The 16,813-nt window shown below is 39.1% G+C and overlaps 2 protein-coding genes and 1 non-coding gene across 4 annotated transcripts in view; 1 reads left to right on the forward strand and 2 right to left on the reverse strand.

Annotated features, from left to right (window-relative positions):
• Positions 1 to 348: 348 nt before the first annotated feature.
• On the reverse strand, positions 349 to 12,024 carry styk1a (serine/threonine/tyrosine kinase 1a). Its single transcript, XM_067612064.1, has 10 exons — positions 11,910 to 12,024; positions 8,639 to 8,694; positions 6,034 to 6,237; positions 5,644 to 5,880; positions 5,080 to 5,261; positions 3,722 to 3,802; positions 3,096 to 3,310; positions 2,681 to 2,721; positions 2,487 to 2,583; positions 349 to 1,283 (listed from the first exon to the last, which is right to left on the reverse strand). Exons 2-10 carry the CDS (start codon positions 8,691 to 8,693, stop codon positions 1,088 to 1,090), a joined length of 1,308 nt encoding a protein of 435 aa, XP_067468165.1. The 5' UTR covers position 8,694; positions 11,910 to 12,024; the 3' UTR covers positions 349 to 1,087.
• Positions 12,025 to 14,094: 2,070 nt separating this feature from the next.
• trnae-uuc (transfer RNA glutamic acid (anticodon UUC)) lies at positions 14,095 to 14,166 on the reverse strand. Its single transcript has one exon. It is a non-coding gene; the product is annotated as a tRNA-Glu (tRNA).
• Positions 14,167 to 14,917: 751 nt separating this feature from the next.
• clcn1a (chloride channel, voltage-sensitive 1a) overlaps positions 14,918 to 16,813 on the forward strand; it is a 43,071-nt gene continuing 41,175 nt past the window's right edge. For both annotated transcript variants that reach the window (XM_067612058.1, XM_067612059.1), the window contains exon 1: positions 14,918 to 15,076. In XM_067612058.1, the coding sequence (XP_067468159.1) occupies positions 14,918 to 15,076 (159 nt within the window). The remainder of the gene's footprint in view (positions 15,077 to 16,813) is intronic.

Genomic DNA, 16,813 nt, shown 5'->3' on the forward strand with positions numbered 1-16,813 from the left:
AATGTGACCCCGACTACACACTGCTTTTTGTAAGATGTCAAAAGCCAAAAAGGTTGGAAACCACTGGTTTCATCTTTAACAATGTTTTGTATTTTAAAAGCTTGTTATATTATCCATTGAGTCAAATCTTCATCTGAAAAGTAACCAAAGCTGTCAAATAAATAAATAAAATAATAAAATTGATGAAATATTGATAAAATAGTGCAAAGTACAATATTTCCCTCTGAAATGTAGTGGAGTGGAAGTATAAAGTAGCATAAAATGGAAATACTCAAATAAAAGTACAAGTAACTCAAAATTGTACTTTACTTCCAATGTTCAATTGTTTTTACTTCGAGCAGTGATGTTGTAATAAGGTTCAGAACAGTGACTGTTTTGCCAGTTGAAAATCTTGATTTCAAACAGAAGTAGACAAAGTCTCACGTTTAGCCTGCAGCCATTGATTGTTGGCAGCTGTTTTTATCTGGTTAGCTAATTAACATTAATTCATGGAGTTTGTCAAACTGTCTTCAGCTGACATTTTGTTTCTGTCTGGCTGAGTCATTTCACAATGACAACCCTGCATAAGCATGTTCTGTATGCATTTGCATAAATAGTACCATGCTAACTATAGCTTACAGGTCCCAAACAAATAGTCAGCATCCTCATCATTTAATGGTCAATGTAGAAGACATAATAAAAGAGCAGCATTGTTTTCCATAGTATTTATAGTGCGGTATTATGGTCACTTCAGTCTCTTGGGATCTGTAATGTAAAGTGCATCCTTCCATTATCTGCTGTTCATTTCTGAGAGGCTGTGTTCCTATAATCTTTTGTTACATTTAAAAAGCATCGGAAACATGCAATATTTTCTGTCATTATATTAGTTCTTTACAGTTTACAGAAAAACATATTTACAATCCATATATTACTCTTTAAACATATTAAGTGGATGTGCTTTATAAGTGTTCTAACAATATAAACAAGTATAAAAAGATTTACGAACAAGTTAAATTATTTTTCAGCAGGCCTTAGTAAAAAAAGAATCAATTGGACAGTAGGCCGGTACAGCACCAATGTAGTCCTGACTGATGGCACTCTTAGCCAATCAAAGCACAGCATAATTGTAGGCTTCTCCATATCCCGCCTCCCTCAGGTATTTCTCGATGTTCAGTGGCTCAGGCACTCTGAGAACTGTCCTCCCATTGGCTGATTTCTCTCCCGCCTGAAGTTTTCGAATTAGCTCCGACATGGAGAGACGTTGCCGGGGGTCCCACTGGCAGCACGACTTGATGATGGAGTACCTACAACCCAGGGTAAAAGATAGTCAAACTTCGGCAAATTATTTATTATTATAATTATTTATTTACATTATTACAACATTTTGATGATGTGCTGAGTTATGTGCCCTTTTTTGCAGTTGGAACTGGCTAGCTTAAGGCTAACGGTTAACCGTTAACAAAATGTCGGCAGTTAGTCAGCTAGTTTGTCAGTTAACTTAACTAGAAATTTGACAAATGTATAGTAATAAGTAAAGTAATAAAGTAAATAAAACAAACAAACAAAAACCCAAACAAAAAGCCGTTTTATATGTTCCAGTTTCATATTTGACCTGCTTGCTTAAGAATACGTTAACTGACAGTGCTTTCTTGTTAGCCATGCTAACAGTTAACGGTTAACGTTAAGATAAATCAAGGAATGGCAAACTGACTGGACTCTATGGCAGGAAAGGTTACAGGTTTTCTGCTGCGAAGTGTAGTTAGTGGCTGGCTCAAAAAATATGCAGTTTATACCTTTGAATTGAAATGTTAACATTACAGGGAGGCACCAAATGCCCAAACTGTGAAGAAAATGGTGCAGAATTCTTATATTTCCACTGCATTTTCTTTACCAGTTCCCGTTATAATGATATAATACGTTCTTCAGTTAGAGTCAGAAATAATATGTGTTCTCAAAATTAAAATGGCTGATGCATCATTTGGGTAACATATTCATGCAACTACTGCAACAGGCAGTTGTGTAGTGTTTGTGGTTAGTTTAATAGGCTTGTTGACAAGTAGTGTTACCAAAATATCTTATTATTATTATCATGAGTCGTTTTTTGAAGAAACTTTTTTTCAACATCAAATGAGTGAAATATCTCAAATGTGTGTTTTTAATTTTGTCTACAGCCATACAAGAACTTTGCCCAAATAAAATAAATTCAGAAAATCTGCCTTAATTGACCTAATTAATTTCAGGTGTGACGGAGTATTGTCACCGGTGGAAAATCTTGTCAAGAACCATCATATTGTTAAAACCATAACTGCTTGAATAGCAGTCCAAATGATGGCTGAATCAGAGGAAAATGCACATTTGATTTTATATCTGAGGAGTTGATATTAAATGATTTGTGGGTAATGACGGCCTCCAAAGAGTCTGTTATAATTGTGCTACTGGGGGTTGGCGGTGTGCAAAAGTCGGCCATCTATAACGTTATAACTCATGTGCTCTGCTGTCGCTCTTACAGTGAGTTGGAGCAGGAGGCCGGTCGATTGAGTTGCCTTCCTCTTTGGAGATACTGCAGGAGTTCAGTGGCCATTAGCTGAGCAAACGGTGGGTCACCTGTATACATGGAAGGACAGTATTAGATTGAAATGTTCAGGCTATCTGGTGTAATTGTACTATTGTATGAATATAGGAATTTCTTAACAACATCTACCTAGTGTGACCATTTCATAGAGCAGGATACCAAAGGACCATCTGCAAAAAGGACAAAACAAAAAAAATTAAAGAAGGGCATTATGTAAATAAAAGGGAGAGAAGAATGAAACTAAATATACTGGTGTAAAGACAGTAGAGAAATGTTTACTTTATGTCCCCCAACAATAAGGTAGAAACACAGGAATAAACGTGCATTTTCAAACACACACACACATTTTTCACTTATCTAAATTATGCACAAGAAATGTGGCGAAATGTGTCAAATATGTAAGTTATTCAACAACTTAAAATGAGTTGTGATAGTAGTCAAGCAGCAGCATCTGTCTCCCTCTTTATTCAACTCTGGCCGGGACATTTCAATGACATGCTTTATATTCAGTTTTAATATTCTCACTGAGGACTCGGGCACTCACACATCACTGCTCTGACTGACATCTCTCCTGGACAGCACTTCGGGGGCCTGCCACTTTCTCAGCTCCATGTGCTCCACTTCTCCTGGAGAATCGACCTGTGTTGTCCTGCGGTAGGCCGAGCCCAGTCCCCACAGCTTTGCTGTCAGATCTCCGCCAACCAGGACGCTGCGAGCTCCCACGTTGCCGTGAACGCAGCTCTGACTGTGCAGGTACTCCTAGAAGATGTTCAGATGAAGACGGAGAAGAGAAGGATGCTGCTTTTAGGACCTGACTCCGGACTTCAGTATAGTTATTATGATTAAGTAGATGATGATTAGTAGTTTTAACTGCATTCACACTTAATTAACATTGTATTTGGTTTAAACTGACAGCATCACCTTAACCTCAAACTAAAAACTAAAGCAGATTTTTGAAAAACATTTTTGTCTAGTAATTAATGACTTGACTGAGAAATGGACAGTTATAAACTAAGAGACTTTAGCTGAGTTTGCCACAAAATAATACAAATTAAAATACAGATAGATTGAGACAAGCAGGGAGACAAAATGAAATCCCTCTTCAAATAATTTCCACATATACAGTATTTTGGTCCATGACGTAGGGAGAGAGACGGACAGATAACCAACCAGAGCAGAGGCCACCTGTCCTGCCATGGTGAAGATCCTCTTCTCTGTCATGTCACACGAAGTCTCAAAACCTGAGTTATCCTTCAGTGAGAGAAAAGGAGAAACATGTTTATATTATTGTTAGTCTCACCTTTTGAGTCATACTGCCGGACCTGTCTTTTATGTATAGTGATAAACTCCTCTCTCTACGCTGCTGCTACACTGGAACATGAGTGTATCAGACTACTTTTCCTGTAACTTATAATAGAAGCAGGTGAACATACTGTAACTGTTTCTGTTGAGTGGATGGATAATAGTTTCACTCTCTTTCAGTAACATGATATATATTACCCTCTACTGCCCCTCAAAGGCCAACAGCAGTCATGACTTTATCATTTGTCATGCCAAGCATTTGGGAGTTCATAACCAAGTGATTATCATCATAAAATGATGTACAGTCATTATACAGTCATGGTGTGAAGAATATACAGCCCATTTCAGTGTCATTGATTTTGTTTGGAGTGAAAGATTTGAATTACTTTACAGGTTTCAGTCTTAAAAAGATTTTTCATATATTATTATGTATTTTTGAGGAGTTTTTCCTCAGCTGAATGGAGGATGATTTTCTGTACAGATTATAAATCACCCTGAGGCAAATTAATGATACTGGTCTGTACAAATGAAGATTTACTTGACTACTCCCCAACTACTGTAAACAGACTTTGATGTGTAAATCTGTGGAGTTTAACTTTACCCTTTTTTGCTCTTTAAATAAACCTTCACACAAAATATTTATATATATATATCTATCTCTCTCTCTCTCTCTCTCTCTCTATATATATATATATATGTATATATGTGTGTGTATGTATGTATGTATGTATGTATGTGTGTGTGTGTGTGTGTGTATATATATATATATATATATATATATATACATATACATATATATATACACATATATACATATATATATATATATATATGTATGTATGTGTATGTATGTATATGTATGTATGTATGTGTGTGTATATATATACATACATATACATACATATACATACATATATATATGCAAAGTCTGAAAAATTCACCGTCACCCTGCAAACAGAATAGTTCTTCTTCTAGATGGTATATGTTTAACAAGTCAGTTTTGCTTATTAACACAAATGAGTTTATAAAAAGTTTTGTATTAGACTGATAAAGGTCCTGTATTCTGTTTGAGATTATGACATTCTATACGTCAAGTTATATAGATGTGACTCAGGTCACCAGTAAGTTTTACAGCTTGCAGATTAAATATAAACCAGATCGTAAAACTGTCTCTGACACCCTGAGTATATTTTACTTTTGTGGTGGAAGGTAATAGATTACTTTACCTGTCTACATCTCCACAGGAATCCCAGCAGGTCCCTCTGATGCAGCTCCTCCACAACCATCGTCAGGGGCGACTGCACTGAAACCACACCCAGCAGTGCAGGTAGGAAGGGATGCGGCCTCAGTCCAGACACGAAGGAGGCAAAACCCAAGAAATGCTGCTTCTCACTCTGGTTTGTTGTATCTGTGGAAGAGGTTTAGTAAGTTTGTGATCTTTACTCAACAGGGGCAGTTTCTATGAGCAACAGTACCCTGCTTCCTAATCACACTCTATTGAATATTTAGTCGTTTTTTTATTATAAGGATTTAACTTTGTCTTTTCAATTGGACAAGTCACAAGAACCAGCAACACATTTATAGCTTTTGAACTTGTGCTACTGATTGTGTAAACTCTGATATGAAGTAAAACCAGGTTCATAAAACAGTATAAAACTCTACAATCTCAATATAAACTGGTTACCAGACCATTCTTTGTATTTTTCTGTGGCTGAAACGAGTAAAACAAAACTGCACTAATTCAGCAGGGATGCATTTATCAGCTGTCAGTCCAGGACAACTCAGTTTACCTTTCAGCACCCTCAGGACAACGTCCCTGTTGTCCATGCGGGCTCTGTAGAGGGTGACTGTGTTATCAGGCTTGATGGAAAAGGACAGTGGCAGGGCAGTGACCTGGCTAAAGGCTCCATGATGCCTTTGTGTGGACGTCTGCGGTACTGCAGCGAGAGTGGGCACTACCCTCTGCTGCACTTGTTGAACTGACATTGGCAGCTCCTCATGTTCCAGTGGGTTTAGCCCAGGGGGCGCTAGAGAGAAAGAGAAATAGAAAGCAGGAAATAATGATGAATCTGTACTGTGTGTTGACTTGGAAAAGTAGTTCTTAAACATGTTTGCTTCACCCTGACCGTATCCCTGCGGTGTCTGACATTAATGTGACAAAATGAAGCATGTTCGCTCACCATCGATACCCTGCAGGTGATGCCTGTGGCTGTTCCTCTGCGTGTGTCTGTGCGTGGAGCTGTGGTAGTGTTGAGGGGCAGCGGTCCGTGTCCGCTTCCGTTTGGGACAATACCTCTTGAAGAACAGGAACAGTAAGACGACCAGAGTGGCAAAGAGGAGCAGCGTAGGGACGATAATCACCGCCTGTTCATGCTCCCGGATTCCTGAGAGAGAGAGAGAGGGAGACAGACAGATAGAGAGAGAGAGAGGGGGGGGGGTTCATGTATAAATGTCAGGTCCAAGAAGAGTTGAAGCATTCTCAACACTATGTTGTACCAGGTTTAATGGTGTGCACAGTGACAAGTCGCTCTGATGAGAAAAAGCGTCACACAGCTGAAATGTCACAGGTCCGACCCGTGTGTTTCTTCTACTTGAGTTAGGACAGTAAGTAGTGTGGCTTGTGTGCATGCATTTTGTGTCTCGCAGCGGATGTGCAAATACACAAATTCCTAATCACACTGTTTGGTGCAGGTTTGGTTTCAGTGTCTGACTTTAGGGAACTTTGACAGGATGAAAATGTTGGCTGTTACAACTGTTGGACCTCTGAAGTCATGACAGGATGTTCTCTCTTTAAAAACATCCTCACATTAGATCCCCTTTTATGACTGTGTTGAAATGTTGATGTATAACTAGCTGATCATGATATGCTCATTGTAATGGTACAAGCTAGAAAATTAACTCATAGATCTGCAGAAATCTCCACTGTTAATCAGACTATAAGCAAGTCAATCATTGTCATTTTATCTGTATTTCTCTACTTTTTAATCACTATGATAATGAGGCTGCATCAGTCGAGGCATGTAGACAGCATGTTAAGACAACAGCATGTCATTGCCATGTCATTGCAGCGCTCACTACCTTTGCCTCACTTGGCTGAAACAATTTTTGTCCTGCTGCATTGTTAATGTAACACAATCAGCCAGTAATTAGACAGTCAGACTGGCCTCAGTGAACTAGGATGAGTCATGATCTCACACCCAGAGAATAACACATGTACACAGCACTGATTCTTTCATTATATGTATTTCTCTTTAATGTCATTTGTTTGATTGCCGTGCCAGAGAGTTTACACACCAGCTGAGACTTTTTATCAGCATATTATTAACTGTAAAATGTAGAAATTTATAACTAAAGGAGGATTTTTTTTTTAACATGGCAATCATTTTTACTCCTTTATTTGAATTTCTGCGGCTCTCTATGTATTCATTCAGTTTTCATTTATTTACGGCTTTGATTTAATAATTCTCCATATTGACCCTTCACTGACTGATTGCCTGAGTAGACACACACACACACACACACACACACACACACACCCTTATACAACATTACCGCAATAGCATGTTAGCAGTAACTGATCCATCAATTTACACACCTGCTGCTGCTGTTGAAATCCTGAAGTCAATCTAATGTTAGACGGATGAAACTAGAATGTAAAAGCACTGGTCCTGGTGAACGTTGCGGTCTGGTTTGGGCACATTCTTAGGTGTGGTCGGGGACGTACAGAAGGACATAAATCGTTTGTTGTCACTGTCATTAAAGGCTCGAACTTAAAACACCTTTGCCCTATAAAAACTCAATACAACTCCTTACTATACATGTTACACCCATTCTATTCTTTTTAAACAAATATTCACCTTAAAGAACCTGCCTGAAATGATCGTTAACTATTTTAAAAAAGGTGTTCTTCCTGGAAAAAGTTAACTCAAGATAGGACTTGTGTGTCACATTATTAATACTTGGTAATACAGTTAAACGTGCAGATCTATCAGCTGTTTGGAGTCTCTGTATTTAACAGAAACCTGCTGAGATGATGGGAAAAACATGTTGAATAATCTGACTGTTATGGTCTTTACATTATTGTCGACCATTTTAACATATTATCATAATTGAATAACTGTGTGAACACAAAGGCTTCCCAGCAGTAACAGTCATTAAACAGTTATTACACCATCTGGTCATGTAATCACACATCATTTAGAGCTCCAGTGTTAAATGTGACAATATCGCCTAGCAGTTAAATAAATGAAACTAACCATATACTTCACGCTTGTTTAATACCAAGACACCAAAGATTTGAAGAGTAAACGTCTGTGTGGCTTTGAACCAAACTCAGCAGAAGCATTCACGGTTTGTCTGCTGATGCACCGCTGTCAGTTTACAGCCAGAATGAGGTAACTGTCGGTATTGACAGTATGTGCAGAGTTTGACACTAGAAGAGCGTGTTCACATCCATCTGCTGGAGGAGTATTTTTTTCAATGAGGCACAAAGATCAGATGTCATTTTAAGGATTTGAATGAGATGATTGAACTTATTTGCAGAAATATCAGACACAAATTATTAAAATATATCTAGAGGGGATCTTTAATGAAAACAGATAGCAGAGAACTGAAAAATTTGATGAATATGAAGAGAAATTAACCAGAGTCAAAATGCAAAAGCTAGAAAATCACAATAATCATCAATAAAGATTAAAAACAAGAGAAAAATGGAAAGATGTCCTGCTAATTTAAGGATAGAAGATGATAAAAGAGAGCGAAGAAGAGTGACAGTGGTGTCCTTACTACATAGGTTGTCGTCCGGTGCACACAGATTATCGGCCGTGGAGTTGGATGACATGCTGGAGAGGAAGACAGGAACACAGATAGATCAACGTTACTATCAGCTGGGGGAAGAGATCAACATTACGTCTGCTCAGCAGCAAGCCTAAATCCCCTTTAAGCTTAGACAGAGCGGTGCAGCATCTGCCTCTCCAATAACTGTATATAGTAGCTGGATGAAGCAGCCTGTTCAGAGTTGAACTGAGCCTAACGAGCTATCAGTGAAGTTCAGTAAACAGCAGAACACACACCAAGAGAGATGCTGTTAGTATTTACTGTCTGTGACCTTTTTTCATCTGGACTCACATAGCAAATAAAAAGAAGAGTTCTCAGTTACTTGTTCTCTATGTGTTTAGTTAAGCAGCTATCAGTTACAGAGATAATAAAGGAGCAGAGATCAGTATTACCAGTGCGCAGCAGTGACCCGAAATCCAAGTTTTGAAATGAGAACTTGGCATTCAGTAGCTCATTAAACTTCTGATATAACAGATATATTTTAGCATTACTTTAGAAGTGTTATTGGTTTCAAAGGTGTCATATTTTTGTGTACACTATAGTGTCATTGTGGGGGAAATTCGTCTTGCAGCCAAGTAAAACATAGAAAACAGACTGACCAAAGTGCATTAAACGTGATCAAATACATAAAAATACATGTATACACCAAGCGACACCACAAAATGTCGAGTATGTTTAGCCACCAGCCATTCAGTCTAACGGTCAAAGGTTAAAACAACATCCCCATAACCCCCCCCCTCAATAGATATATGAGAAACTCCTCATCAGCTGGGTCATCATGAGTATTAACAAGCAATGATTCACTGTTAGACCTCTGGTGGTCTAAATCTCCACCCGGAGCGAGGAATCTCGAACTCTGTGTACAGAGGATGAAGAGGACACTGTAATATAACTCGGGTCCTTACGTCAGGTATCACTTCAAAGCCAGTGATCTTACCGGACACTTTTACTATCTGTTGAAACTATGTTTCGCAACCTGTTCTTGTCACTTATTGAGATATATTACCTGCCTATATAAGGAGCTGATTGGTTGGTTTTTAGATTTTAGGGTTTCAGAGAGAGTTAAGGATTGTTTTATAATTGTTATAATTTTAAAAAGGAAGCAATGAGCCATTTGTAAAGACAATGTATGAGGTAAAGTCTGAGGGAAATGAATTATAATGTGCATGGCGACTGCTAGCCTGTCAATCTGATGCATTGTCTTTTCAACAAGGGTCACCATGGAGTAATTCTGTAAATTCATACACAGTGGGTAATTGTTTTGAGTGTTGTAGTCAGGTTTTTTAGAAAGCTCTCTATGCAGGAAACTGCCCGCAGCTGTGATGTTGTATATACAGTATTTAACCCGACTAATCCTTAAATAAGCAGGTTTCAAACGATAACACAACTAACAAAGTGCAGTATCTGTAAAGCAAACACAATGGTAACGGAACACAATGATAGTAACAAGGGAAGTGAAACATAACTGATGGAGAACATGAAGCTTCAGGGGAAGTGTGTGTGTGTACTGAATGCGGGGGGGAGGAGGGGGGGGACACTGTGTCTGCGCTTGTATGCAAATATCCTCTGAGCACATTTGACAATGTAAATTTGAGCTTGTGCCCTAGATCTTTTCAAATAAGCATATTTTACACAACTAAAAGATCACGTTATCAAAATCAGGAGGTTAAAAGTAAGGGACAACCATCGCCACGGCAACCACTTTTATTCTGGCCAAGTCGTCGAGGCACGTACGCTGTTGTCTTCCCGTCCGTTCGATTTGTTTAACATATGTAGCCGTGACAGAGAGAGAGAGAGAGAGAGAGAGAGAGAGATGAGATGTTTGGGTGGAATCAAAACAGTGATTGGCTGGGATTGAAGAGTTCACAACAGTACCGCGCCATCTGAAATGTTGCAGGTGGCCTCCGGGTTTTACTAAAACCTCCCCCTGTCAATCACCATTATCCAAACTTACTGTCAATTATAAGCATGAGAATAGTCTGTTTATAAGAAGAAACAGATATGAGATGAAGCCTGGATGTATAAATGTTATCAGCCAGGGCTTATGTCTATGTGCTCTGTAACATGAAGTCATACATTAATAAAGTAATAACCACGGAGACAGACAGAGACAACCTCCTCATCTCTTATTTTAGTTGTAATATATATTTTAAAGCATTTAAATCTAACTTATTAATAATAAGAATTTAAAAAAGCTTTGAATAAATCTGTTTGCCCTTTAAACGCTTTGCTGTTTCTGGTTTAATCATCACAGCAGATTATTTAGCTTGTATTTAAATCATAATATCACAGAAAAATATGATGTGTCAGTGGAATACATTAGTCCCTTAGTCGACTATTCTATCTATCGGTAGTTTACAGGCTGTCAGTCAAACAACACTTAATAATTAGTTCACATTCCTACCTTGTCCTCTTCTGTCATGTGAAGAACAGTTTCACCAAACACTCTTAAACCTACACTGGCGGTTGCGGTGATGTAATAGAGCAAAGATATTCATTCACAACACATTTACTCTACAAGTACAAGTGTGTAGCAATAACTCATCGTCATCCTCACCTCTGAGAACATTGACATTTCTATTATAACATACTTTCATTGTGACACATGTACACACACCCTCACGCAGTCACACTGGTATTTAGTAAGCATTTTTTTAAAGACAAAACATTCTTGACACACCGGCACCGGAGTCAACCTTTTAGACAGAATGGATGTGGCCCAACCTGTTTGTCCGCATCACTCCCTCACTTTCATATGCACCAGTAACTCCCCCTGCATCAACACACACCTGCCTGCACAACAATAGACCGGGCCATCTCACAAACAGACACACACACACACACACACACACACACTGTATATACAGATACACTCAACAGTGAGAACAGACAGACACTCAAAAATATGCCGTTGAAAAAACACAGACGTTCAAGTAAACAAAACGGTGCCGTCAAAACACATGCATGCTGTTTAGGATGATACCACTAATAATAAGGCTCTAAAACACATACTTTTAATTTGAAATATGTAAATGTGAATCCTAAAAATACTTGAAGTGGCCAAACCTGAGCACTCTGCGCTATAAAATTTGATGTTTTGTTGTTTGTGTTGGGAAAAAAAATCACAAACAAGTGATTTTTCCACTGTTAAATTGGCGTGTTTTACATCCCCACATCAACAGTATTTAATTTGCCTTAACAGAGTTGTTCGTTGTCTTACCCTGCTGACTCTGTGGGACTCGTCAGGTGTCAAACTCTGTCTGCCGCCCGCATCCAAAACATATAGTTTCTCCTCCCTGCGAGCCATATAACTCTAGAGTCGCACGAGTATAAATTCAAGTCTCGGTTTGTTCATGTTTTCCCAGTCAGGCCGATGCACATGTCGATATCCGCGGGCAGATACATTTCCACTGAAGATAATGGTATGGTTAGAATCTCTGTCTCTATGCTGCAGCACGGTATATTTCCTTATGACTCTCTCTCTCTCTCTCTCTCTCTCTCACTCACTCTCCCTCCCTTTGTCTCTCTCTCTCATGTTAGCCACACCCACCCCTCCAACACTTTTTCCTTATCGCCTTTATGACCTGCACGCAGCCTGCAGTCCATATTTGTGTGCGTATATGTGTTTGTGTGTCACTGTTCATGTGGTTTTTGAATGTGTGTCGAGCATCCAAACCGCTCGCTATGCTGTATTTTAGTTACTAAGTGGAGGCGAAACGACAGATTACACATTTTTCTGTCACCTGTGATTTGTTTTATGTTGTATCTTATAATTGTTGAGGTGCAACTTCAAAACTAAAGAAACTAATGAACTTCTATCCAAATAAATGAGTGCAGTGTAATGTGTAGTAGAGAAAACTGGTTGAAACAGCTGAGGAACTGCTGTGTTATTGTGTTTGCTGTGTTATTGTGTTTGCTGTGCCCCACAGCAACTTAGCAAGAAAGTTTCCATGATGTAACAAAGGGGAAACTGTTAAGAAATCACTTTTAAAAAGTGTTGGACTTATCTGCTTGATGTTATTGTGTTTGCTGTGTGGCTGAAATGGAACCATTTTAACTTAGTGGTCAAAATGTGCCAAGAGTTAAAAGTTTACATACATCTACTTTAATCAAACAATTAAAAAAATATATAAAAATGGCCTCCATTATCAAAGCCTTAGCTTTATATTTCTCCCTCATGCTCTCCTTGTAATAATGTCCTCATGATGCTAAATGTATAGTTGCTCAATCAGGAACAAGTATGTTTACGTTACTGTATCTTACGTGTCAAACTGAGGTTTCAGAAAGGTTATCGACTAGATCCTCCAGATAAAAACTACACTGTGTTGAAGCTGCTGTTGTACTGGAACCTTCAGATAGTCTTCAGGGGTTTGTTTACTGTATGCTCACACTGGCAGGCTATAAAAGAAACAGACTCCAATGTACATAGTGCTTTTATTTGAGCTGAAAGGTGTGCCCACTGGTGTCTTTGTGTGTGTGGTCAGTATTATTGCTGCATAATCATGACTTTTCACCTGCTGGGACACCTCCGCCCTTCTTCCCTTAAGGAAGTCAAGCTGGTGTCTTTGTGTGTGTGTGGTCAGTATTGCTGCATAATCATGACTGTTTACCTGCTGGGACACCTCCACCCTTCTTCCCTTAAGGAGGTCAAGCTGGAGTGTTGAGACACACCCGCAGACACTGATAGCAGAGGGTTCACCATGGCTATTCTTATCTATTTAGAACTAAAATTATTTCACCAGACAAAACATGAATTGTTTCATGTATTTGTAAGACCTCAGTGCAGTGATCTTATGGTTACCAGTATGATCTGCAAAGGTCACAGCAGTGTTTGTTCAGCTGTAGACACTTGTCCTGTAAAACTGTCCTTTAGGAAGACACATAACTTCTGTGGGTGCTTTGGTCTGAAGCAGTAGCTGCATCACTGTTGATCCCGTCACTGTATTGTTACGGCCGTGTTATGTCACAGTCAGAAACGAAGATGTGAAAAATCCTCCGTACTCTTTTTTGACAAGCCAAATATCAAAAATGTAATATTTTTACTTTGGTTGAATTACATTTTCTCTCTGCTTTCTGAGAGATTTAGTGTACATTATTTGGTGTGATTTTGTGTATTAATATTGTATTATGAAAGCGGTGTACCTGACTTACATTGTGGCTGATAAACACACAACTAAAACTGAAAGAAGAGCCGATTTAAGGAAGAATCATCAGAAAATTTACCTACATAAAGTTTAGGATCTAATAAAATAAAAATTGACTAGACTTACAACAGCTGATCTTAACTTGAAGAAACCAGGGTGAAAACCTGGACTCTTGACCACATACAGCTGACGTCTCTACTCCTGCCTTCAACTTCACATTGAACATAAAACACAGGATCTGCTATAATCATTAAACATGACTTCCCACACCGGGAATTGAACCCGGGCCGCCTGGGTGAAAACCAGGAATCCTGACCACTAGACCATATGGGACTATAGGAAACACTTGTGTCATTCCTCACTGACAGCCAGAAAGCAAGTCCACGTTTAAACCGCAAACTAAGAAACAAGCAAGACAATTAGTGAGTGAAGCTTCAGTAGAAACGCCCGCTCTGTAGAGTCTATGAGAGTATACTTAGTGCTTTCTGACAGGGACACATGTGTTTCCTCTTGATAAACACAAAGTCACCAGTCTTTTCACCTGCCAGCAGGAGCTTAACTGAAAGGGACCGACATGCACGGAGGGTCATGTTGCCCCTTTAGATCTTTACCAACTCCCACACAGGTGCTCTAACTAGCCGGTAGGAGTTGCTAGTGCAATGACAAAGAAATCCCTCACTATCTGTTCACGTGCAAACACCGTAGTCGTGTTCGATGGAGCTCCTGGACGAGCCCGGATCGAGGATGTCGCCGTGGATCGACCCAGGTGGCGGCAGCGGCACGCAGGCACCCCATTTCGCTTTAAATGTTGAGCAATCATTGAGCAAGTACAGTATCACTTTGAATTTACTAGATTTAATCTTTCTGGTTCACTCACTGCTGACTTTACTTCACAGGAGTTAGCTTGGCGTTGTGTGTGTGTGTGTGTGTGTGTGTGTAAGGGGGGGCAACCCCAGCTGGAGCTCGTTTACACCGTGTCAGAATATATGTGTGTGTGTGAGAGAGAGAGAGAGAGAGTGTGTGTGTGTGTGTGTGTGTTTGTGTGAGGATCCATGCGTGCGTGTGTAGCGTATGTGTGTAGCGTATGTGTGTGTGCGTGTGTGTGTGTGTGTGTGTGTCCAGAGCGGTCCTGGTAATGCTGAGACAGACGGTGAGCGGGTGGGTTTATTTTTGGGTCAGTGACAGTGTGTCAATGGCCGCAGATGCGTCGGAAAGGAAGGCTCTGAGATACAAGCAAACCCTGGTCAGTGTCCCTCTCTCTTTCTCTCTCGTTCTCTCTTTCTCTCTCTGTCGCTCTTTCTGTCTTTCTCCGTCCATCCGTCCGTCTTTCTCCGTCAGAACTCTCCCTCTCAGGTTTCCGTCTGATTTTTTTAATGTCGTGTGTCTTCAGTTTTTGAATCACTTGTGTCGTTCTTGCATGACGCACCTGTATTAGCAGTGCAGACTACATTTTCATGGATGGAGCCTGTCTTTTTTTTATGTGTGTGTGTGTGCTTGTTTATGAGCTGCATACTGTTTGTGTCTGTGTGTGAGTGTGTGTGTGTGTGAGAGAGTTGTAGGCATGGTGAAGACCAATTAGCTGATGTATAACAACAGGGTCACGCATACGGTCACGCAACAGGTGCTTAGACACTGTGTGCACTTTCCTCACCCCTGTTCTTGGCATGCATATTAACACGTGCACACACACACACACACACATAGACTCACTTTCTCACTGTCTTGCTGTTTCCTACTTTCTCTGCCGGCCACCTGTTTGCTACCCTCTCTGCGCCTCGTTTCTTAAGCTCTGGTCGGTCTTAACACATGTAGGATTGACTTCTGTGATAACCCAGTATGTTTCATATGTGTGAAAGCGTGCACATCCATGTTTTTCTTCGCATGTTCCATCCATGCACATCTACATGCATGTGTTTGCGCTTTTGTTTTCTTGTGCTTATACATCTCTGTGTGTGTGTGTCCATGCGTGTGTCTTAAAGAGGTGAAACCTGATCGTACATTTGCGGTGGTGATAATCTCCGTCATTCATGTAGTTACATGTATGTTTTGGAACAAAGCGGCGTTTAGGGTCTTTCTGAACAATTGGAGGATGTTTATGTTCCAATAAAGAAGTCTGAACATTCTCAGAGTTGTTTAGGGATGTATATTGAAAGACTGGAAAAATGGAAACACGTATACAATAGCTTTGAAATGATAATAATAATCCTTGTTGTGAGTACACAGTTGACATTAAACACTGTTGTGTGATGGAAAAAAAACAAACGCTGCTGCTGATGCTGCAAATCAGCCAGAAACAAAAACTGGTGCAACTGAAGAATCTTCCCACTTGCGCCTGCATTTATTATTATTTCATTTTTCATCTGGACTTTACAATATTATTATTATTATTATTTTTACATCAGATTGACTCAGGTTTTGTTTAATCCAAAATAAAGACTAATTTAGTCTCGTTGTTTTCCATATTCTGAATTATTGGTTAAGGATACCAGTATTTATTTGTTCACTTAATGTAAATATCATGATTAAAGACGTGCAATAATAAAGCTCCCCAATATAAAAAAAATAAATCAAGTGCAATAATAATAATAATAATAATAATAATAATAATAATAATAATAATATCTTCATTTATATGATACTTTTTAAAAATAAAACACACAGCACAAGCACATATGAAAAATCAATGTATTTTTGAATTACAGAGTTAAAACACAATACAATGATATCAACAGATTAAGATAAAGGAAAAGAAAAGGAGAAATTAAAAACTCGGGGTACTGAACAATAAAAGGCCGTGAAAGACGACATCACATAAAAGCACATCTATAAAAATACGCTTTTAACCTCAGAGCCTCTGGCAGGCTGTTACATCATTTTGGGGTCCTAACAGTAGTGTAATTGTGTAATCATAAACATCAGAATAACAGGTTATTTTGGAGTCTCAGTTACAAGTTTGAAATTGCAGCGATGATCTGTATGT

Source organism: Thunnus thynnus, chromosome 15 (genome assembly GCF_963924715.1).
Source record: "Thunnus thynnus chromosome 15, fThuThy2.1, whole genome shotgun sequence".
Lineage (NCBI taxonomy): Eukaryota > Metazoa > Chordata > Actinopteri > Scombriformes > Scombridae > Thunnus > Thunnus thynnus.

Coding starts and splice junctions, on each gene's coding strand:
- styk1a (XM_067612064.1), bottom strand. CDS start 8,693: ATGTCATCCAACTCCACGGCCGATAATCTGTGTGCACCGGACGACAAC. Junction 3,803..5,079: donor TCCTGTGGAGATGTAGACAG/GTAAAGTAATCT, acceptor CTCTCACTGAAG/GATAACTCAGGTTTTGAGAC. Junction 3,311..3,721: donor GACAGGTGGCCTCTGCTCTG/GTTGGTTATCTG, acceptor AACATCTTCTAG/GAGTACCTGCACAGTCAGAG.